Source organism: Chelmon rostratus, chromosome 8 (genome assembly GCF_017976325.1).
Source record: "Chelmon rostratus isolate fCheRos1 chromosome 8, fCheRos1.pri, whole genome shotgun sequence".
In the NCBI taxonomy this organism is placed as follows: Eukaryota; Metazoa; Chordata; class Actinopteri; order Chaetodontiformes; family Chaetodontidae; genus Chelmon; species Chelmon rostratus.
Genome location: NC_055665.1, coordinates 1,267,632 through 1,291,762, shown reverse-complemented (window position 1 = coordinate 1,291,762; position 24,131 = coordinate 1,267,632). Strand labels below are relative to the sequence as shown.

At 46.9% G+C, this 24,131-nt stretch overlaps 3 protein-coding genes across 3 annotated transcripts in view; 1 reads left to right on the top strand and 2 right to left on the bottom strand.

Moving 5' to 3' along the window:
* Positions 1-375: 375 nt before the first annotated feature.
* aldh5a1 (aldehyde dehydrogenase 5 family, member A1 (succinate-semialdehyde dehydrogenase)) lies at positions 376-8,033 on the bottom strand. The gene is made up of 10 exons (XM_041943390.1): positions 7,467-8,033; positions 5,530-5,613; positions 4,892-5,062; positions 4,117-4,233; positions 3,886-4,029; positions 3,272-3,415; positions 3,027-3,185; positions 2,785-2,948; positions 2,640-2,698; positions 376-2,473 (listed from the first exon to the last, which is right to left on the bottom strand). Exons 1-10 carry the CDS (start codon positions 7,743-7,745, stop codon positions 2,262-2,264), a joined length of 1,533 nt encoding a protein of 510 aa, XP_041799324.1. The 5' UTR covers positions 7,746-8,033; the 3' UTR covers positions 376-2,261.
* Positions 8,034-9,524: 1,491 nt separating this feature from the next.
* aste1a (asteroid homolog 1a) lies at positions 9,525-14,991 on the top strand. Its single transcript, XM_041943368.1, has 6 exons — positions 9,525-9,695; positions 10,772-11,574; positions 12,483-12,782; positions 12,944-13,148; positions 13,353-13,488; positions 14,132-14,991. The coding sequence occupies exons 1-6, from the start codon at positions 9,569-9,571 to the stop codon at positions 14,547-14,549; spliced, it is 1,989 nt and encodes a 662-aa protein (XP_041799302.1). The 5' UTR covers positions 9,525-9,568; the 3' UTR covers positions 14,550-14,991.
* Positions 14,992-19,331: 4,340 nt separating this feature from the next.
* The window catches only part of atp2c1 (ATPase secretory pathway Ca2+ transporting 1), a 42,973-nt gene continuing 38,173 nt past the window's right edge, over positions 19,332-24,131 (bottom strand). The window contains exons 20-27 of the mRNA XM_041943367.1: positions 23,692-23,742; positions 23,235-23,401; positions 23,080-23,148; positions 22,776-22,892; positions 22,327-22,474; positions 21,961-22,056; positions 20,896-21,037; positions 19,332-20,763 (exon numbers count right to left, since the gene is read on the bottom strand). Of these exons, the coding sequence (XP_041799301.1) occupies positions 20,573-20,763; positions 20,896-21,037; positions 21,961-22,056; positions 22,327-22,474; positions 22,776-22,892; positions 23,080-23,148; positions 23,235-23,401; positions 23,692-23,742 (981 nt within the window). The 3' untranslated portion in view covers positions 19,332-20,572. The remainder of the gene's footprint in view (positions 20,764-20,895; positions 21,038-21,960; positions 22,057-22,326; positions 22,475-22,775; positions 22,893-23,079; positions 23,149-23,234; positions 23,402-23,691; positions 23,743-24,131) is intronic.

Genomic DNA, 24,131 nt, shown 5'->3' with positions numbered 1-24,131 from the left:
CAAAGACTGGAAGCGGGGGGAAGCTGCTAGCCTAGCACACTGAGTACCAAACACCATCTCCTGATACTCACCTGAAAAGGTGAAAAGGAGGCGTTTTAGCCGCAGAGCTTAGATTTCTTGGTTAGACTCTTGGATCGTCTAACGTGATGCAACACGCAGATCAGACGCTTCTGAAAGTTTTCTATGCTCGGATTTAAGCCGTGAGCTCATTCTCTGTGCTCGTTTAGCGTTTCCTAACAGATCAGCTGATGAAAGCTGACTGATGAAGCTGTTTAATAACCGGAGCAACAACAAAAATCACCTTCTGACGGTCGAGACGACTGAGCCTCACATCCATCTGCAGGCATTCATCATAAAAAAACTCACAACAAGATGTAAAATTACAATTTCCTCTTTAATTTTCCATGAAGATCTTCAGCCAGAAATACAAAATTAAGATTTTTTACATCAACTATGACTGTAACTTTAGAATTAAGACCAGTTTCAGCATTAGAAAGAACAAAGAGTCAGTACTCGACCACAGTGGCGACGCATCGAATCACATCTTTGTTGGTTTGTCTCAGCTCTGATCGGAAATCTCTGCTCACCTGTAACCACACCTGACAGTGATGTCACAGAGGACACCTGTGAATCACTGCGGCCAGGTGAGACGGTCAGCCACTGGAGGTTTAATAACGAGCACTGTCGTTTGACACTGTTAGAAGCAGAAATCGGTCACATGGCACTTCAGAAACAAACTGCTTCACATTAAAACCCACGTCCGCCTGCACAACAACGAGTCATTCATTCAGCGACCGCACTACAATAATCAAAGACACCTTTTAATGCTGTTTGTTCTTTTAGCTCCACACACAAATATGCTGACATTTATTTCTAAAAAATTAGATGCATGCATACATGTTCAAAATCCGGCCGAGTGTTCAACATTTATTCACGTATTTCTGTTGGAGTGACGTCGTTCTGACATGTTATTGAAACTCCAGGTACACTGTCGAGTTTTGTATAAATGATCCAATGATGCTTTAAATTATTAAAAAATGAAACTGTGATGCTTCAGATGATTTCGAACTCTCCCTTCTTTGTATCAGCATATATAAATATTTTAATCCTAAAAATAGTTTTTACATGAACAGACAGCAGGATAACAGGATGTTCAATACAAACTAATTTAACACAAATTCAACGAAATAGAATAGAATTAAAATAGAATAGATTTTATCACAGCTAATCTCTCTGCAGCTGCTTTTCTGTTTAAAGTCTTTGTGCTGCTGGACACCTGTGTGTTCACCTGTGTGATTCCTCACGGGGGGAAAATAAAAAGGTCAGTTAGAGTCTTTGTAAGAGATGACGCTGCGTTCACGTCATATCTGAGTTGTTGGAATTACGAGTTTCTGACCTGTAAATAATGTGCACGTCAACCTGCTCAGTTTCTCTGCTTTGTGCAACCAGACACAAGCGTTAACGAGGATCAATCCGAGTGTATCTACTCTAATATAAGCTAATGTTAACCTGGCTGGCTAACGAGCCGCCACCTGCTGGTCACACCTCGCACTGTGTGGCAGACGGTCCCGATGACGCGTTCAGAGTTCAGGCTAACGTTAGCACGGCTGTCCTGGTTTTTGCTGGACTTAGCTACGTTAATCTGAGACGATTTAGCCCGACTCAGCTTGTGTTCAAATCTTTTTCTCCTGTTAAAATACAAATATATTGTTTGGAAACATGACAATAAAGCATTAAACTAACCTGTTTGTTGTCCAGGTGACTCGATTTGTTTGTGTACAGAAAACGACTGAACAGCCTGTTTGTCAGATTGTTATTTTGCTAATATTAGCTGACGAGCTAACAGGCCTTTAGCAACAATACAACAACAAAGCTGCTGCTGTTTCCACCAAGCTGTTCTGTTTGTTCCGCATTATTTTAATTAATCTGACAAACGTTGAGGAGAAGCCCTCAGTTTAATCCTGTTTTTTTTTTGCCGCTGAGTCGATGTGAAAAGGTGGAGTTTAACACCGCAGAGCACTGATTGGTCAGAGAAAGAACCACAGTGACCGACAGAAACACGACACGGTCGAGCTAACGAGCACAAGATGTTGATGAAGGTGAACAGCTCAGAGACGTTTTCAGCCTCTAACTAATTTAAAAGGGTTATTTTGTGTTATGGTAAAATTAATCGATTAAAACCTGAAATCTACAGATTTCACCACCTGCACCGATCGCTGCATTTATACGAGCGTCGTCCCGCTGGAGCCGCTCCGTCCGGTTCAGGGTTTGAGGCCTCCGAAGCACATGTACTTGACCTCCAGATACTCTTTGATGCCGTACTTGGAACCTTCGCAGCCCAGACCGGACTGCTTGACCCCGCCGAACGTGGCCTCCGGGGTGGACAGGAGACCCTCGTTGACTCCAACTATCCCCACCTCCAGCGCCTCCGCCACCCGCCAGATCTGACTCACATCCTGCGAGTAGCAGTAACCTGAGACAGAAAAACCTTTTTAAAGCTTCAACAAGTCCACATTTCAAGACCCATCCTGGCTCAACGAGACCAGTTTCCAGGTCTTTCTTTGGTTCAACAGCTCTGCCTATCACTTTCTTATTTCAGCATCACCTGACCTTCTCGTCACTGTCAGGTTCAGACTCACCTGCCAGCCCGACGTTAGACGCGTTCGCTATAGCCAGAGCCTCTTCCTCCGTGTTAAACCTGGAAGTCACAAACAGACTCTTCAGCACCTGAACACAACACAGCAGCTTCCCAGCTAACAGGCTTCAGATCCGGGCAGTACAGACCGGATGACGGGCAGCAGCGGCCCGAAGGTTTCCTCCTTCATGCAGAGCATCTCCGTGCTGACGTCGGCCAGCAGCGTGGGCTCCACGAAGGACCCGTCCAGACGCTTCCCGCCCTTCAACACCTTCGCTCCCTTGGACACGGCGTCCGATATCTGGTGGGTCACCTGGGAGACAGAGGCCTCAGGTGTTGAACCCCGCAGCTACAGGACGGATATCGGCCCTTCGGCTGCAGCCTCACTCACCTTCTCCGCGGCTCTGCTGTTGATGAGCGGACCCTGGGTGGTGTCGGGCTCCGAGCCGTGACCCACGCGCAGCTCGGCGTCCATCGCTCGGCCCAGTTTCTCCATGAAGCGATCGTGGATGCCGCTCTGCACCAGAAAGCGATTCGAGCACACGCACGTCTGCAGGAAGAGGAAGAGGAGAGCGATGTACGGCGGCAGAAACATGAACGACACTGACAGCACCGGGGGCGTCGTTCGCTCTCTACCTGTCCGGAGTTCCTGAACTTGGAGGCCATGGCGCCGCTCACCGCCTTGTCGACGTCAGCGCTGTCGAACACGATGAAGGGGGCGTGGCCGCCCAGCTCCATGGACGCCTTCTTCACAGTGTCGGCGGCCATTTTCAGCAGCACCTGAGAAACAGAAGGCCATGAATCATTCAAGGAGGAAACGCTCAGATCCCTCAGCACAGGGTAGAAATACTCTGATACAAGTTAGTATTGGTATCAGAGTATTAAAGCATTTTACTCCAGTTATTGCATCAAAATATATTTAAAAGAATAAAAGCTGTATTATTACCAGCTGGATCGGTCTGTCTGCTGCTAACTAGTAACTAAAGTTGTCAAAATAAATTTAGTGAGCTAAAAAGTACAATACTTTCTCCAAAGTAATGGAGTATAAAGTCCCATAAAATGCAAATACTCAAGTACAAGTACTTCTGAACTGTGCTTGAGTGAATGTGTCAGTCTGTGAAGGTGTTTTCCAATCAGCTCATCCAATGATGAATCTAATCTAACGTCCACACTCACCGACCAATCACTGCGCACACGGTTCAGTAAGCGTCCAGCAGGGGGCGCTGCAGGCAGCACTGTCAGCATCTCACCTTGCCCGTGGCGGTGGAGCCGGTGAAGGAGATTTTGGCCACCAGCGGGTCGGTGCAGAGGACCTCCCCGACCGACGGGGTCTTCTCTCTGGAGCAAGGAACCACGTTAAACACCCCCGCCGGGATCCCGGCCTGCTCCGCCAGCTGCGAAGTGAGACATCAACAGGTGAGGCTTCGGGTGAAACGCGACATCGGCAGAAAAGGCGGGAAGCGAACGTTGAGCGTGCTGACCTCAGCCAGGGCGAGCGCCGACAGCGGCGTGTCCTCTGCGGGTTTGACCACCACCGTGCAGCCGGCGGCCAGAGCGGCTCCCACCTTCCTGGTGATCATGGCGCTGGGGAAGTTCCACTGAGGACAACACAACAAACTCACACATCAACAGGTTTGACATTAACAAGAAGACGAGTGCCTGAGGCGTGGAAAGAGATGCTCGCAGCGACGAAAACGTTCGAAACGTTCGCCATCTCTGCAGCCATACGAGCCTTTCGGCCTCTTTTAGCTCCTCCCACTCTGCGTTTTTGGTACATTTCCTGCGTTTCAGCAGCAGGTGTGAAAATCTCACTGTGAGCTGCTGATCATCACACCTGCAGCACCACAGACTGCACACATCGATCGCCCCCTGGTGGCAGGCTGCAGTACAGGTCGTAGACCCCGCCCCCTCCAGGTTAGCGGAAGTGTTCTGCTTTGAGCTAAATGCTACAGTCTGCATGCTAACATGCTGGTGTTGAGCAGGCACTATGATGTTCACCGTCTTGGTTGGTAGCGTGTTAGCATGCATTAGTTTTGCAGATATTTGATCACAAATCAAAGCACTGAGAAATCACAACTTTGACCTCATGGTGGCGCTGGAGGACAATCATGAAACTCATTAGGATGCAACCTCTGAAGACCATGAATGTCAAATTTCCAACAGTTTGATTTCAGTCTGAACTGAAGTGCTGGACGCCGCCGTTGGCAGCGCGACTACGAATAAGGTCACATAAAAGCCTTCTCATTGGCTGCTCACCGGCGTGATGATGGAGGCGACGCCCACAGGCTGTTTGAGGAGCAGGATCTTTCGGTCTTTGGCGGGCGACGGGACGATGTCGCCGTACACTCGCCGAGCCTCCTCTGAAAACCACTCCAGGAAGGAGGCGGAGTACGCGATCTCCCCGAGAGACTCCCGCAGAGGTTTACCCTGCAACACACGACAGCCAATCACGACAAACCACTGGGACCGGGTCCTCATGAGCAGGGGGTTCCAGTGCAAACTGGTTTCCTGTGGACTGGTTATAGAAACTGAGTCTGGCAGAGGAGGAATGATGGAATACTGCAATACTGCAGTACAAATCTGAGGTACTTTTCATGTATCTGGCAGCTTCAGTGAGCTTTACTTTATGAATGAAGGTTTTTACACACAAAACATGTGAAGAGTTTAACAACTGAGCTACTGTTAGTTCATGTCAGTGCAGCTCAGTTAATTGATTAATTGAGGTCAAACTAGTACAGATAAACATTTTTCTCTTCTATCATACAAGAATATATCTGTATAACACATATCTACCACCTCCAGCTGCTTTACACCAGCAGCATACGAAGGTGTCACAACACAGAGTTCTTCCTGTTTCCTGTCTCAACATGAACTGTCATGAAATCATCACTCACGCTCTCGAACGTGATCAGTTTGGCCAAGTCTTCTTTGTGCAGTGTCAGCAGGTCGAACCACTTCCTCAACAGGACGCTCCTCTCCTGCGGGAGAACCAATCAGATCACAGCCTTTAGCGTCTTTGCACATGTTCGTTGCTTTCTGGTCAGTTTTTATTCAAAGAGTGAAGGTGAGAGCAGCTGAAGTGTGAACGGCGGTGAGGCACACCGAGGTCGATCGGTCTGGTTCTTACTTGCTGAAACTAATTAATATTTCACAGAGTGCAAAGTGTAAAAACTGAGCTGCAACGAGCGACTCGTTCAGGGTCAAATCAGGCTGCTGGAAACGAGCGGGAACAGAGCTTCTTATAAAGGACGTTTCATCACATCGATCTGAATCAGAGTCAACGAGGGTCCTGATCCTTATCAGGTAAAACAGGAGTTTAGATTCTTTCTGCAAATGTATTAAAAACTGAAGACGTCACAGAGACACACGAGGCTCAGCTTCCTCCCGTTTCATCTCTGAGACGTTTCTACATCTTGACGGCAGCTCACCTGCGTCAGTTCAGTTGATTGACATGACTTGTCCACTCCCTCTTTGTGTTTCCATTAAGAAAATTTTTTTTTTATAGCTAACTCCATCGCAGCGTGTTAGACGCCGTCGATGACGTGCTGCATCCTGATGAAGGCCACATCAAAGGACTTCATGTGTTACCAACCAAACACAGGTTGGACTTTGTCTTCGTGCTCCTGAGAGACTCTGATCAGGTTTAATAACTGTTGGACAGGAAGGACTGAAATCACTGACCAGCAGCCTTCAGGTCGGCCTGCTCACAGTTCAAACTTCACCTGCACACCTGCAGCCACTGTTCTCACCTGCACACACACACACTGATGTTCACTCTGATGAATCCTGCAGCATCGTCTCACATCACTGCTGTTCAGTGGTGGAATGTAACTAAGTACATTTGCTCAAGTACTGTCGTACAGTTTGGAAGTACACATCCTTGAGTATTTCCATGTTATGCTACCTTATTATCTTACTATCAGAAGGAAATATTGTACTCCATTACATGTGTGTATGATTTGCTGTAAACTGATCAGTGATCAGCTGAAATCAGCCTCATATTTACCAGCTGCCACATTAAAATGATGCTTACACATAAAGAATCACTACTTATGAACCAGCAACCTAATACACATTATCCTGACATCTGCAAAGTACTGAGTACTTCCACTTCTGGTGCCTTAAATAAATATTGATGCTAATACTTTTGTACTTTTACTGAAGTAAAACATCTGAGTACTTCTGCTGCTGTCAGACTTTGGATTTTGTTGTTTGTTAACTATTAAAAATCAGCGTCGTGTTAACTGATAAATGTCTGATACGATCAATTGCAGGCAATCAATCAGGGTCCAAACACTCATAAACCACCTTCACTGACAGGAAATCGCACTTCAGATTCGTTCATTGGCTGCAGTCAAGCACCTGCCGCTCAGAGAGAGCGCGCGCCCTCACGCCAAACTCCATTCAAATACTCCGCAGTTTAAAAAAACTCCAGTTTACGGCCCAGAATTAATGTTATTAATGACGTTAGCCAGGACGTCTCTGTGACCGCGGAGAGCCTCTCCTCTCTTCGACAAATACTGCAAGCCAACACTCTCCAGGTGGTGCAGATTTCTTGAATAAAGACTTTAACTGGTCGGAGTTCACGTTCAGCAGCCACCTTCCGCCCGCACGGAGGGTCGGCAGCAGGCAGCGGGAACCTAAAGTGAAACTTGAGCTTTTGTCTAAATGCTGTCTGTCCGCTAAATTGTGCGAAAGCCGAATTGGAGTCTGGTTAATAAAAAAACCCTGTGATAAAGTGTTTTTGTTCCTTTCCTGTCGAAAGTACACATTTATATTAAATTAACACGTTTTTCCAATGAAGTGCGGTTAACAAGCGCGGCACACGTACCTTAGCAGTGTACTGCTTCCAGGAATAAAACGCCTTATACGCCGCGTCCACCGCCTGCTTGGCCTCAGCCGGCCCACAGTCCGACACCCGGGCTATCTCCTTCCCGGTGGCCGGGTCCAGAACGGGGAACACCGAGGATGCGGAGATCCAGCGGCCGTCTACGTAGCCCTGCGTCCGCAGCAGCGGAGCGGAGACATCCAGGCTGTAGTGTCTCTGCATGGCGGCGGGGAAGACCTGCCGGAGGAAGCAACGAGTCTTCAGCACACAGAAAGTGGACATACCGGCAGTGAACGTCTGGAGCTCGGTGTGTGAAAGTCTCACTGTGCGGCTGAAGGTCTGTCTCCGTCAGATAACTAACCGACCGACCGACCGACCTGAGGCTGCTTTCCGTCGGTTTCAACCAGTCCCGGACGCGTTAACCACGTGACCCGCACAAACACAAGCGAAGAGCCCTTCACGGTCCTCTTCTGCTCCAGATCCCTGATGCGTTCAATGGTCGCGATGAAAGAGCCCCTTCCCCCGAGATAAGAAGGAAATAAATTAAAATCAAGCCGCGATAACTGTTCAAAAAATACAAAATGCGAGATAAAAGTCAAAATTATGAATTGCTTCGTTTAAACGTTTGCTTAAAACCAAAATGAGACGTTAGGTTGATATTTTGACACTTTTTTACGTAATGAAAAAACGGACTCAGTGGCTGTGAGTCAGGCTTTGTTTGAAAAGCATTTTATTCAGTATTTTAGCAGTAAACACATAAATTATGAGTCTGACTCATGGCTTCCATCCGGGGTGAGTGTGTTATACTGGTGGTGTGTGTGCTTCAGTTTCACATTCAGCTTCTGTGTGTTTCACTTTCTGTTCTGCTGCAGCTCTCTGTTCGCCTGAGCTGTGGCTGTTACTGGTGCGGTTACTGGTGTGCAGTGGTGGAATGTAACGAAGTACATTTACTCAACTTCTGTAATCGGGTACATGTTTGAGGTTTCGCTCCAGTTATTTCACAGCTGTAGTTACTTGTTCCTCGTCAGGTTAAAATTGTACAAATAAAACATAAGATTCGTTTCTGAAACACGAACCAACTGTTCAAATGTTCAAATGTTGTTAAATAAATGAAATAAAGAAACTGACAACACTGAAATCCTTCTCACATGTTACTGCATCACTGACAGTATTCAATTATCATCTCAATAACAAATATAACAGAGTATTTTAGATGAGTACTTTTACTTTTCATACTTTAATATCATAAAAGTAAAAACAGACAAGTATTAGAAATGTACACAAGATTTTTTATAGTATCTTCTTGTGTTTCGAAGTAACAAAGTACTTTGTTCTATAACTGTATGTAGGTGATACTTGTGTACTTTTACTGCTGATATTTTACACGAAGGTGATACTTGTGTACTTTTACTGCTGGTATTTTACATGAAGGTGATAGTTGTGTACTTTTACTGCTGGTATTTTACATGAAGGCGATGATACTTGTGTACTTTTACTGCTGATATTTTACACGAAGGTGATACTTGTGTACTTTTACTGCTGATATTTTACACGAAGGTGATAGTTGTGTACTTTTACTGCTGATAGTTTACATGAAGGCGATACTTGTGTACTTTTACTGCTGATATTTTACACGAAGGTGATACTTGTGTACTTTTACTGCTGATATTTAACATGAACGTGATGATACTTGTGTACTTTTACTGCTGATATTTAACATGAAGGCGATGATACTTGTGTACTTTTACTGCTGATATTTTACACGAAGGTGATACTTGTGTACTTGTACTTGCAGCAGTTGTCTCAGAAAAGGTCAAACTCGTGTCCTCGGTGTGAACTCGCAGTAAACCGGGTGAACTGTTGAGTGAAATGATTGAGCCTTCATCACAGGAAGTATTCCATCAGAACAGGCTCACCTGTGTGCATCCTCACCTGGGTGGAGGATTTGTTGGAATGTTTTTTGCATGCTCTTTGCATGAGTACCGTCCTGCGTGATGACCTGTGGGCAGAACAGTGATGTCAGCAAAATGAAACTTAAGGAAACGGAAAGTGAGTCTGAGAGCAGCTTTAAGAGGCGCCGGTCCCTCAGCTGAACCAGACCCAGGATGGGCGTTCAAGGACTGACCAGGTTCATAGAGGCTCACCCACAGATCTACCTGGACGTCCAGTTCAGGAAGAGACGGCTGGTGATCGACGGCTGTAACCTGCTCTACCTGCTGTACTTCAACTCAGGTAAGACCCGAACACAAAGTACTCAGACTGTACTCGGCTGTTAGAGTACTACAAGCCAGGAAATGAACTTTACTTTTAACTTCATTATCTGAACATTCATTTTACTTTTTGTTTTGTTAGAATTTATTTAAACTCTATCTGCTGCTGTTGTCAGGTGGAAAACTCATATCGACACACTGAAAATAATTTCTGTAAATTTACGGCAGAATTAAGTATTAAGGAGTTTTTTCAATAAACAGTGCTTTTTTTTAATTACATACAAAACTGTAAATTTTAGTGACAGTAAATAGATGTTAATTTTACAGTAACATAATGGCAACTCAGCTGCCAGTTCTTTACCGTGTTTTTACAGGAAAATTTATTACAGTGCATGCGTTTAATTTTTCTGAGGTTCACAGTGGTGGTAGAAGTATTCAAAACTTCATTTAAAGTAAGTAAAAGTCTCAATACCTCCATGTAAAAACACTACAATGAATTCAGGCCCTCAGCGTTAGCAGCAAAACGCACTTTAAAGTTCCTGTTGTCATAAGACAGCAGAATGTTTTGTTACTGACCTTGAGTCAGTGCTGGAGATACTTTGACCTGCTCAGTCAATAAACATGCATCAAACTCTTCAGCTGATCATTAGAGCCATGAAAGAGACCAAGGTGATCATGAACCTGTAAAAACTGTATACACACTGAACAACAAAGGTGTTAAACAGCACTAAAAGTGGCTCTCTGACCACTGAACCTCCTCCATTCAGCGAGCTGGGCCCTTAAATCACGCCAGATGCCCCCACAGGTATGTCAATATGCTGCTAAATGACACCTGTACTTACAAATGAACAATAATTAATCAGTTGTTAGTAGATGGTGCCATAAGAGGCTCCTGTACACATGATCCGTGTGGGGGGTTTCTGCAAACCTCCATGTTCAGTCTTCTGTCATTGAAGTTTTTTCTCTTTGATTGTCACCCCCCACTGGAGCAGAAGCTGGGGGGTCATCAGAACCTGTGTTAGTCACCTCAGCAGGTGCAGCAGGCAGACACCGTCCTGTTCAGCTTCTCCGTTGTGTGTCTTGTGGTTGATGGTTCAGGTCTGGACCAGAATCACGGCGGGGAGTATGCTGCATTTGAGGAGCTCATTGAGAAGTTCGTCAAGGCCCTGAGAGACTGCGAGGTCGCACCGTACGTGGTCCTGGACGGGGGGTCGGACCACACTGACAAGAAGCTTGAAACGTTGACGCGCAGAGCTGCGGACCGGATCAGGAGAGCCCACCATGCGGCGCAGACCGGCGTGCAGACGAAGATCCTGCCGCAGCTGGTCAAGCTGGTGTTCAGACAGACGCTGGCTCGGCTGCAGGTCCCGGTGGCTCAGTGCTACGGAGAGGCCGACCGGCAGATCGCCGCCCTGGCCAGGGAGTGGGAGTGCCCGGTGCTTTCCAACGACAGCGACTTCTACATCTTCGACCTCCCGGCGGGGCTGCTGCACATCTCTCACTTCCAGTGGGAGGCGGTGGAGCGAAGCGGCTCGCACAGCTACATCCCCTGTAAGAGCTACAGAACCTCCAGCTTCTGCTCCCTGTTCAACATGCGGTGCCAGCTCCTGCCCGCCTTCGCCTCCTTGGTCGGGAATGACTACGTGAACCTGCGGAGGATGGAAACATCCATCAGCTGGATACCGAGCCACCTGGAGGGGCTGCTCTGCTGGCTGAGGGGCTTCCACCTGCCTCAGGAGGCCTTGGATGCTGTGCTGGGGCTGATGGGAGAGCTGAGCAGGGAGAGACAGGAGGAGGTGCTGCAGGGTTTGCATCTGGGCATGCAGGAGTACCAGCTCCCCCCCAGCTCCCTGAAGATGTTCTTCGTCCACGGGACAGCACCTCCATTCCCAGCAGAACAAGTAATAAAATCCAACACTTTTTAGTTTTTAGGGGACATTTTCTTGTGTTTTTATCTTCTGACAGTTAACGGATGAAATGATTAGTTGGTTAACTGATAGAATAAATCAGAATGAAAATTAAAGCTGCAGGCGGCGATAAAGGGTTAGTGTTAGTACTTCATTCATCTACCACATGGTGGCGCTATGCTATATTTTCATTTATAAGACAGAAATGTTCGTAGTCATAATACACATTACCCTGTGAAGGCACAGCACTGGGAAATACTGCACACATTCTTTTTTTCTATTTTCTAAAACGATACCTTAATTCATCGAGCTGCCATAGTTTTTTTACGAGATCCCCAAAAACCCTCCGCAATTCTTCATCGTCAATGCCTTGAGCTCATGTGGGCAAAAAAATATGCTCATCTGATGTACGGTGAAGGACTAGTACATCAATTTCCATTGTATGTAAATTTGAAAAAAGTCCAAATATTTCACTTCCTGTTGGGCGTGGCCATGGCATCGTATGACCTTTTTTGTTCGTCTTGGTATGATACACACCCCCGTAGAAGGATTAGTCCGTAACTTGTACAGTATGCCGGCCCCGCCCCTTTATCACATTAGGGGGCGCTATCGAGCACCTAGGCTCCGTTAGGGGCGGGGCTTTTTTGTGTACGTACCTGCTACCCTACCGAACACCGGTGCAAAATTTCCGTCGAATTCGTGCATGGCAACCCCCCCCTTATTTGCCCAAACGTCCGTGGAGACAAAAAAAAACAATAATAAAAAACATTACACGCCTTTGGTGCTCGGGCCCTGATAAAACCGAGCTGCGGCCCTGACCTGATTGTGCTGCACGTCACTGCATCACGACTGAATTTGTTCGCGTGAGGTCATTTCATGAATCCGTTCTTCATCTTCTGGAGGTGGCAGCTCTCGTCCCGGACTGGACGCGGCTGCCGCTGACGCAGGCCCGGCTGACCCCGGACATCCTGGACGTGCTGCTGTTGAAGAGGATGAGCCTCAGCTTCCCCGTGGACCGCGGCGACATGCCCAGCGCTCACCTGACCTCCAGGCCGCTCCGCCAGGTGATGTACGGGCTGCTGCTGGGCAGAGAGCTCCAGGTGACGGAGAGAGACAGAGAAGACGTCCAGCTGAGAGACGTCCCAGTCCCTCCCGTCTTCACAGGCCTCACTCGGCAGCTGACACTCCCCTCACTGGATAAGGTGAGTCACAACTGTCACGTTAGCCTGTCACGTTAGCCTGTCACGTTAGCCTCCGGCCAAACAACAAACTGCAGCTAGTTAACAAACTGATCACATTTAGTGGGATGAACAAAGTAACGCTGAACTTCTTCTCCATGTTCACCTCTGAACGCCGGCCCCAGGCGGAGCCCGCTCTGCGTCTGCAGGTGTTACTGGAGGCCCTGGGGGTGACCGAGGCCTCGCTGAGCCACCTGCCGCCTCAGCTGCGCCTCCCGGTGGCCGTCACCTGCTACTGGCTGCAGAGAGCCGAGCCTCGTCCGGAGGAGAGGCTGCTGAAGGCGCTGCTGCTGGGACTGAGCGATGAAGACGCACTGAGACACAGAGCAGGTAAACGGCCACCAGGGTCGTTTTCTACCTTCAGATTATCAGAGCAGTCAAACAGTTTTCTTCATCCACCGTCACAGAATGAAAATCCTGAACAACAATCGCTGGGAGAAAAATGAATAAATGAATATTCAGGATTAAAGGAGATCAAAAATGTTATGATACACTCATTATGCTGACAGGTGTGTGTGTGTGTGTGTGTTGCAGTTTTGCAGAATCAGCAGCCACCACAGCTGGATGTGGGGGTGGTTCATGCCTTCAACCAATGGCAGGCCTGCCTGAAGGACAGCGTCCACCTGAACCAGCTGCTGGGCTTCCCGTTACCTGAACCTCACATCGCACGGTGAGCCTCCGCAGGTCTGCCTCGTTAACTGCACACCATCACTGTGGCTGTTCTCCCGTTCTTCTGTTCTCCCGTTCTGCTGTTCTCCTGTTCTCTCTGACCTCATCAGATTACTGTGACTCAGTCGTTCATGTCAAAGCAGGATTTTACTGCTGGAGCTGGTTGAGCTTCATTTGAACTAATGATTCTTTTCATTCTGGATCAATCAGCTGATTATTTCCTCCATTAATCGATTGATCGTTAAATCGATCGATCGTTGAAAATAGTGAGAAATGTGGTGACGATGAGGCCAAAGTGACGCCTTCACAGTGTTTGTTTAGTCCAAAGCTTCACATTATTACAAACACATTCAGATCATTCAGATCATTGAGAGGAAAAGCAGCAAATCAAACACCTGAGAAGCAGAACATTTAACACCTGGACGTACCTGCGGGTGACATGTTATCACCTGTCAGCCTCGTCTGGCTGTAAAACTCTGTTCCTGTTTCAGTCGTGTCCTCGTCTGTTGGTGGATTTCTGCTGGACTCCTTGAAATGAAATATAGATTCACAGGTGACTGAACACCTCGACTCACCCAGGTGAGGTCTCTGGTTCCACCCTGGCTGATGTTAAATGTCCATCTTGTCCTTCTGCTGTTGTCCAGGTTGTATGAGGGGACGTTGGTCCACCACCTGGTCCACCTGATGAGGACAGGAGGAAAACTGAAGAGCTTTCTGAAGAGCGCTCCTTCAAGTGTGAAACGGTACCACTCCATGCTGGCCGCCGTCCGCCAGCTTCGCACCGAGGAGGCGTCAACGCTGCCAGAGACCCAGACGAGAGCCACGGCGCCATGGCGAGAGCGGCAGCAGCCCGTGGACGGCCTGACCGCGAACCTGCAGCAGCTGTTCCTGCAGTGCGAAGACGACCACGAGGCCGGAAGCGTCGTCAGAGCAGAGAAGGATCTGCGTCTGCAGGATCTGGTGTCGCTGAAAACTCGGTACAGAACGAAAGAGAGAAGCAACCGGTGCCACAACCCTGAAATGGCCCGCAAAGAGGAGTGCAGGGGCCAGGACCTCCTGTGAGCTCAGGGTCCAGGACCTCCTGTGAGCTCAGGGTCCAGACCTCAGTCCAAACACCTCAGCAAACTGGCGCTGCTGTTGAAAATGAATTTATGATTCATCAAGATCTCATTCGGCACAAACAGCACCATGAATGAATCCCTGTAAAGCTGCGTTGTTTACTTTTTGGCGGGGGGGTTATAAAAACACATCAGCTGACATCTTATCTAAATGCAATTTTTAACTGTGTGCTAACAAATTTTCTAAGCTGAAAGCTCCAGTATTCTCTGTCTGAGCCAGTGGCATGCATAGGGGGGGACGGGGGGGCTTCCCCCACCCCGTGGCCCAGTTTTTGAAAAACGCGCGCTAAAGTGCCCTCTTGGACTCCAAAACATGTGCTAAAGTGCCCTCTTGGGAGCCAAAACACGTGCTAAAGTGCCCCCTGGGAGCCAACACGCATGCTAAAGTGCCCTCTTGGACGCCAAAACGCGCTCTAAAGTGCCCTCTTCAGTGGCGAGGACGCGCTATATGTGCCCTTTTTTTCCTTTCTGCCCCTGCCCTTCAAAAAGTCTGTGCACGCCACTGGTCTGAGCTCTGTTTTTGGTCTCCACCAGCTCCCGAGGGAAGCATTTAGCTCTTTAGCTGCTAAATGCTAAAGGCAGGTGTGCTACAGGTGTTCAGACGCTGGTCTACCTGTGACTCAGCATCTTTTAGATGAATCACCACAAAGCATGGAAACATTTGACAGTTTTTCCTTTTTATCCTAAAATCCTTTTAAAACTGACACCGAGTCGAATCCTCTGCTCAGATCAAATCACCTCAGACTGAATCTGCATCATGTTACCTCCTCTGAGGATTTCTTTACGTCTTTTTAGCTTTCATTTCGAACTTTTACTACATTTTTAAATGACTGAGCTTTCTGAACTGTGCAGGGACTGAGTGATTTATTCTGTTTTTTATTCTTAAATGTGTGTTTGTGTTCAAGAATCTGGGAAACAAACAGGAAGTCGCTCTAAATCTGTTTTATGTAGAAAACTTTGATTTGAAAATAAAGTTTGTTCTGAATATTTGTGTCTGTGTCCAGAGAAAATATGAATAAAAACAAAGTGAGCGTCTTTAAAAGATTTAGAAAATTTTAATACACATTTTATCCTCATTCACGCACGCGCACGCACGCACATGCATGCACGCACACACACACACACACACACACACACACACACACACAGGTGTGACTGGTGTTTGGTCTGTTTCTCTGTTTTCATGGTGTGAACGTGTGAAAACATCATCTGATTAAATCCTTCTGTTGCCTGGGAGACGTCGTCTCCTTTGTTCTTGCTTCGGCGCCTCAGAATTTTTTTTCTCTTTTTCTATTTCTGGAACGTCAGATACGGCCAAAAGTGTGTGGACGCACTTCAGTGTACTTTCAGTCTGGTCCTGCTCGGGCAATTAACTTCCACTGAAAGAGGAAACTGTCGTGATGTGTTCATCATGTTGAACTACGACTTGATGTTTTAGAGCTGCTGCGACTTTATTTGGATTTTCTTGCTTCGCTGTTTTATGCTGATTATCATTCATTCACATTGATTCCTGTTCTGGGAAAATTGGTGGAAAATTGATTCGTTTAACGTCAAAGTGACAAAAACTAAAATTAAACTTTGACAAAGTGAAAAACAAAGAAAAGCAGCAGGTCTTCACATTTAAGAGGCAACAGACAGAATATTGGAAACTGATGATTGATAGGTGATCAGATTGATCACTTTACAGATTAAGTGGGAAAACTTTAACAGTTCATTTCATTTTAAGTAAATTTTAAGCTGATTGTTCTCAGTACTGATTAATCAGCTGATATTTTCTTGATCAGGCTGATTTGTTTCATCTATAAATTGTCCAGAAATATCGAATAATATCATCACACTTTCCAAAAGCCAACGTGACACCATTGACTTCCAGTTTTGCTTTTTTCTCATGAAACAGTTTGAGTTTTCAGTTTCAGCGTCACTTCAGACTGAAGCTGGACTCAAACGTCGTCCATCAGCCTCCAGAGAAACAGACCTGCGACCAGTCACATCGACAGCAGATACAGAAAAACACAATTTACAGAGCGAGCGGATATGATGGCGGCGAAGACGAAGGACTGACTGTCACTTATTTTACAGATGCACAGAGACCACAGACACCGACAGAACAGCTGGATGAACGACAGCTGGGTGCTGTCAACCGGCTGCAGGCGGCGGAAAAGCAAGAAAGAGGGAGGCCGAGTAAAACCTGATCTGAGGTCAGATGACAGGAGCAGCCAGCCAATCAGACAGCCGGAAGACAAACGTGTAGAAATATGATCTGAAGAGGTGAACTGAGGTGAAACTAAAAGCTCCTCTGCTGTCAAACACAAACTGAGCCGTGGTCATTCAGCGCTTTCAGCTGACTGAATGAGTCCAGGTGATCTTCAGTCACCTTCTCGTCTTCAGTCCTCTGGAGTCCAGAGAAATAAAGACAGTCTGATGTTTCCTGTGGAGGCAAAGTTTCTAGTTTTAACTCAGAAACAGATGAAGTAAAACCAACAGAGCTCAAATCTTCACCCACACCCTCCTCATCGTCACTGCTTCAGAGCATCAGACAGAGGAGCTACCTGAGCGGCCGCTAACACCTGTCCAGACTTCACGACGTCAGGCTGAGAGCAGCTGACGTTGATGATCGCCTCACAACGTCCACACAGGAAGAGGAGCGAGTCAGTGGCCAATAGGAACGCAGGGCAGACTGACCGGGAGTCTGATGGACCTTCATGGACCTCCACCACCTGTGACGTCCTGGTTCCGGTCTCACCTGGACCTGAAGCCCCCACAGCCGGGACCCTGACTGAACTCACAGGCTGCAGCTTCAGAGTCACGCTGCTTTCTTGGTCGTGGTCTGTTTGGGTGCTTCAGTGCGTCCTCGGGCCGGTCAGTATGTGACGCTGAGCTGTGACACAGGTGACCCCTAAACGCCGCCGCCGCCGTCACCGTAGAGACGTCACCAAATGAACCAACAGAAAAGCTCCAATAATAAGACTCAGATTGTAAAAACAGCAAATTTCCTTTAATACGGTTTTCTGTCATTTGCTCATTCAGAATAAAATCTCGTTACAGATTGCACCTGGAGGAGAACACCTGACCTCAGCTGCTGGACCCCCACCAGATCAATCATCTCATTTCACACTGAGGAATCAGATCAGACAGCAGTGGATGAAACAAAACGTCACCGTGGGAGAGAAGTTTTCTCTTTCTTCAGCCGACACCTGTGGAAACGAGCCTTTTGGGAAAAATAAAACAAATCAAACTTCCAACAAGGAGATGAACAGAAAGCAGCGTGCCCTCTCTGTACCGATTAAAGCGGGGGGGTGGAAGTAAATCCTGATTGAAGGAGGGAAAGAAAATCAGCACAACTATAAAAATTAATATTTGAACATGGTTTAAGTGCTGAGAGTGATTGAACAGAGCAGCCGTCCGTCAGTAAAGGGTTTGTTCCCACTGAAGAGGAGATAATTCACACGATCGATGAAGACTTCTCTAAGGCACAGGATGAGGAAGGTGTGTTTGAACCCTCTGCTGTTTAACGAGGTGGTTTTTGAGGCCCAGTTCGGGGCGGGGATTTATTTTCCTCCAGCAGCCGGAGGAGTCGCTCGCCACCGCGAACGTTAACGAGCTTCAGCGCGACAGAAAAACATGGCGTCAGCTGTGCAACTGAAACCAGAGTTCCTTTTAATTTAAATAAACCAGTGTGTGCAGGAAGACGCATGAAACATAACACGTGGGTCACAGAAACAAGCCCGTATAGTGGAGGTGTAATGACACTTTGGAGCAAATATTCAGGTAACTTTCACACCTGCGGTTTGGTTCAGACAAAGAAAAAGAGATCCACCGTTTGTTCTGTGTTCACAAAGAGCCTCTGAGGATTAATAAAGTTATCTAATAAAAATGTCACGTGTGAACAGAGAGGAGTAAACGTCACAGATCAGGTGTGAAAGCCACCTGAGATCAATGAGTTTAATTACAGTCTACCTGCGGGCGAAGGGCACAATCAGGAGGTTTTACCTACTGAGAGTTAGCTGGATGATGCTAATCAGGTTAGCCTAGCTCAGAAAGTTTAGCATCATGGGTTCAGTAAACAGAGAGGCGGCGCAGGAAGAGCCTCTTAAATCATTTACATTTTTATATTTAAACTGTAGAAAAAGAAAATATCGAAAACTTTATGTGTCTGCATCAAACATGCTAACGCTAACGCTAGTGAGGGCAGATTCAGACCAGGACTCAGACGGGCACCGAAAAACAGTCCAATTAATAATCCGGTTTACTTATTCTCTGATCAAATCCAGATCAGAGACCCAGATCCAGGTCCAGACTTCATTCATAAAAAATGAATTTTTGGTATTGACGGTGTTCTGGAAACATCTCAGAGTGTTCAGGAGCGTTTGATCGCTGCAGACATGTGACCAGACACAGTCAGAAGAGTACGGAAGCCTACGGCGGCCAATATTAAAATCAAATCACTTAAACAAACTGACAACAAATCAAACTTTCCACTTGTGTGAAATCATTTCAATAAAAAATGTAATATCCAAATGAAATTAATATTAAATCGACAAATAACTTTTCAATCTACTGAACAGCTTTAATCATAGTGATGATGTGAAATATAATTTTCATTTTAGTTTTTTAATTAAACTGCAAACTTTTATTTTTAAATTGAACATGAATATGAATTATGGCTTGATTTTAGCTTGTTTCTAATATGAACCTCATTAACCCTTCATGCATGGAATATGACAGCCTCAGTCAAGTGTTTTTATTAGCCTTCAGCCATGAAAATAAAAAGTTGAAATTAATTTTTTCAAATTTTTTCAGCTAAAGAAATATGTATTTAACACACCAATGGAAATTTTAACAATCGTATTACTCCTTAGGTGTTACTTAAAGCTACCAAATTGTATTTACCTGCAAAGGTTTCCTATTATAGAAGGACTGGCAAGGTTTTCCTGAGCTGCTCATCATTCACAGGCCGTCCTGGTTTTAAGACATTTGTGTTGCACTTACATCGGCTGGCCAGTGGGTGGCAGTGTCGGGAATGTAGTAGTGACCGCTGTGCGTGACAGGGTTGAACATGAATATGAATTATGGCCTGATTTTAGCGTGTTTCTAATATGAACCTCATTAACTGTTTCGGTGCTCAGCCCTTCATCAGGTAAAAATTCTAATCTGAAGGTTTTAACAGTCGTTTTGATGATGAGCACCTGTCAGTCAGAGAGACACCTGTCAGTCAGAGGGACACCTGTCAGTCAGAGAGACACCTGTCAGTCAGAGAGACACCTGTCAGTCAGAGAGACACCTGTCCATTATTATAACAATGACATGATTAAATGATTTCATTTTCATACTGAGAGCCGCAGACGTCAGATTAAAGCTTCATGTGCTCTGTGATGCTCCTTTATGATCAACCTGCAGCCACGCTAACATTTAGCCTTTTCTTTAAATAACGTTTCAGTGCTCGTCTTTACAGCAGACTCAGGATCAGTAAGTCTCAGTAGATAAATAAAAAAAAACGTGAATCGTGCACCGTTACACCTCCACCATGTACTGCAAAGCCGTCTACAGAGGAACCGAAACAAGTCGTCCCGTCGCATTTAAACCGGACAGTGGTCAACACCTTCGAAAGGACAGATTAAAAAAGAAGACACTACACGTCTCTAATCTTCAGAGGACGTCCTAAACAACGAGGAGCAGACTGGTCCACGGGGGAAGGTGTGCTCGGTCTGTGGCGGGTTTGTGGATCGCTATTAACGCCCTCTACTGGACCAAACGCAGACTACAGGGTCAGATCTCCCAGCAGCCATCTTCTCCCCCCAGCTTAATCAAAGTCCAGTCCGCTAACTCGCCCCCCTCCGTCCCCCCCTGAGGCCAGGAGCTTCCAGTCCCAGACCAGAGTTTCTCCTCCCTCCTGAGGAAAATCCCACAAGTCCTCACAGTCTTAATTAGTCAGTGCCATCGGCTGTGAGATCCCAAAACCCATCACACTCATCCTCCTCCTCTTCCTCCAAACCTCAGTGTCCTTCGGCCGGGACAGCGCGGGGAGGGGGGGGGGGGGCATACCACCTGGAAGCAGTCGACAGGTGGGCTCCTCTCACCTCCCCTCCACCGCTCCACCATCTTGATGGCTTCAGACACCACACACACCGAGGAGGTGAGGGTCACCAGGAACAGCAGGTCTGGAGGAAGATCAGAGAGTTCAGTTTTATACTGTTCATCACACCTGAGGAGCCACAGGTGAGTCCTGCAGCTCCCTCCCCCACAGCCGCACTAAAAACGAGTTTCACCGGGTTTAAACATTCGGCTCTTACCGAAGACGCTGAGGCTCTCCGTCTGGAAGATGTTCTGAAGAGGAGGGAAGTAGATGACGAGGAGCTGGCCCATGATGGAGGCCAGGACGGCGTAACAGAAGGTCCTGTTACTGCACAGACCCATCTCGTGGACCATACGGGTCTGAGGACCAAGCAGCAATAAAATGTGTTTTAATCACTATTTTATGTCACATTATTGAATGCTTTAGCAGTAAGCCGTGTTCTAAGCAGGATAACGTATAGTGAGCAGGTTCCTACGGAGAAATAAACCTCACCGCTTCTATGTCATCCTGAAGGAAGATACATGATCCCTTACTTAGACTGATCTATGTAAACAAACTGAAGAAGGGCAGTCCATAGTAAGACAAGCACCATCACATCCATGATTAAATCTTCAGTAACCTGAGCCCGTGGGTTGCTAACGTTAGCGTCTTTAGCAGGCTCCGTCAAAGCGCTGGTTATGTTTCAGGTGGCTGATCAGGTATTAAAGCTTGTGCCATTTCTCGCTCCTCGCGGAACTCGCTTGGAACATTTGTTACGAATAACCAGCGAACTGTCTCCTTCGGAAACTTTGAAGAAGTCTGAACTCTGTTTTCATAAGCACGCTGTGCCGCATGCTGCATTCAAGGTGTAACGTACATTCCCCCGTTCCCTCGTTTGCCAGTCGTTCTTTCTGCCTTTTTAACTTCATGTTTCTATTCCTCATGTGTAACATGTGTAAAAATGCTGCGAATGTTAATTCAAGTCAGCAACTAGCAAAATTATGACCGAGTTAACGAGTTGTTTTCTGGCATGAGGGGGTATTCTTGATTTTCCCAGTGAGAAAGAGTTTTTCTGATTATGCCAACGTCACATGAACGCAGCATTCACTGCAGGCCATTCGGGTCTCATAGTGGGAGCGAGACACTGCCGTGCTGACAAAAACACATATGTTATCTGGGCTGTTCGTCATGATATCGGACTTATCGGAATGACGTCATAATTTCCTGTTATCGGCCCGATAAGTATCGTGCACCCCTACTGTAAATCATAAATGTTATAATAATAAATGTTTCCAACGGTTACCTGAGAGCGGGAGCTCAGAGCGTTGAACATGTCAAAGAAGACGAAGCAGGTGAAGGTCATGGTGGTGTCTCGAGGAGTGATCACGTTGTCCTGCAACTGGAAACAGACACAAACATTAACTGACGACGTTCGTCTGCCCCCTCGGTCGGATCTACTGTTCTTGTATATTATTGTGTGTTTTTGAGTGTTTACAGCTGTCGTATGACACATTTCTGTTTCTCTTCTGCAGCCATCAAATCTTATTCTCCTGTTTTTTGCCATCTTCGTTACTTTGCTGTTGCTACACAGCAACAAACCAACCAAAACTGTCGAGCGCTGAAACCACCCTGACATGTGACCCCACAGAAACTCAGCGTGATGCTCCACCTCTCTCCAGAAGACAAACAGCGTCCCACAGACGATGATGAGCGCCGACACCAGCACTTTGATGATGAGACTGCGGGTGATGATGCTGTCTCTCACGTTGCGAGGAGGCTTTCTGATCACGTCTCGGTCCACGGGCTCGACTCCCAAACTGACGGACAAAACAAAGCGAAACACTCGCAGTCACGAACAAATTAACGTTGTTTCGGTCGCGTTCGGGCCAGAAATCTTAGTTCAGTTATATTTTCTGCACGTTTAATTTCAAAGAAGTTCCTCTAGAAAACAACAACTGCTTCTTAACTCAACTAAAACTGTCTCTGACTGCTCAATAATTAGCAACATGTTACGCATGTAGACAAAGGAATCGTCCTAACGAAGGCTCATTGTTCATTGTTTTTATTTTCAAAAAGTCTTTTAGCTTTTAAACTACAGTTCCCATGATGCCCCAGTACCTCTGAGCGGGAGGCCCGTCCATGATGATGTTGATCCACAGGATCTGCATGGCGTTCAGCGGGTTGGGGAAGTTCATCAGCGTTGCCAAGGAGATGAGCGTCAGAGCTGCAATACTCCTGGAGACCAGCAGAGGGAGCGTGAGGTTGGTATAAAACTATTTACTGTACGCAAAACATTTAATGTCACAAAGTTTTTAATAAAAGACTCATGAGAGGAGGAAAGATTGTTGATGACTCATCTAATGAAAAGAAGATTAAAATGATAAAAAGTGACTTCGGTGTTTTACAGTGTTTTTCTACTCACGTGCTCAGCTGGAAGCGGACAAAGTTCTTAATGTTGTTGTAAATTCCTTTTCCTTCCTCGATGGCCGACCTGGAAGCAGAGAACGGACTTTACTCTTCATTTCTGCGTTTTTAAGGTGCCTTAAAGGGTCAAAGGCGCCCACGTGGCCGACTCACATGATGGTCTGGAAGTCGTCGTCCACCAGGATCATGTCGGCCGCCTCTTTGCAGACGTCGGTGCCCGTCTGGCCCATCGCCACGCCGATGTCGGCGGCCTTCAGAGCCACGGCGTCATTCACCCCGTCACCCGTCATGGCCACCACGGCGCCGATGTTCTGGAGGGACTGCAGAGAAACACACAGAGGAAGCTGGTGGGTTCAGTTCAAACATCACTGCGTGCTGCCACCTGACTTTACTCTGTTCCTGCAGAACAAACGGAGTCTGTGCTGAAGATGCTGACAGGCTGCAGCCTCAGCACCTGATTGAGGCACTGAGCTGGTTTGTCTCTGAGCAGCAGCACGAGCGTTTCAGCCACAGTTTTCTGGTTTAACTCTGCAGGCGAGCACGTAAAGTCGATCACGGCGTTCATGAATCGATCAAACCTGCTGACAGTCAGCCGCTTCGGCCCGCTCACCTTGACGATCTTCAGCTTGTGTCGGGGACTGGCTCGATAAAACACGGCTATCTGTGGAGACAGAGGACACGGGTCCACAACGAGCAGACAACAACTTTGAGTTCGGAGCAGTGAAGGTGTCAGATATGACGTGTGATCAATCTGTGAGGGTTTGATGAAGCTGACACAAACTCTGAGCAGCTAATCAATAAAACAACAAAGACTTGAGTCAAACTGATCCGATTCAGTGACGCTCAGATCATTGTGACACCGCGGTGAGACTTCGGGGCCGAGCCTGACGAGCCTCAGTTTAACGACGGCGACAGAAACTCCCTGAATCAGACTGTGTGTGAGGCGCTGAGGAAGACTCAGCAGCAGAACTTTGGTTTTACCACCAAACTGAGTTCATTGGACAAGGACTCAGAGCTCCGAGTGACGGAGAACCTGAACATATCTTCATA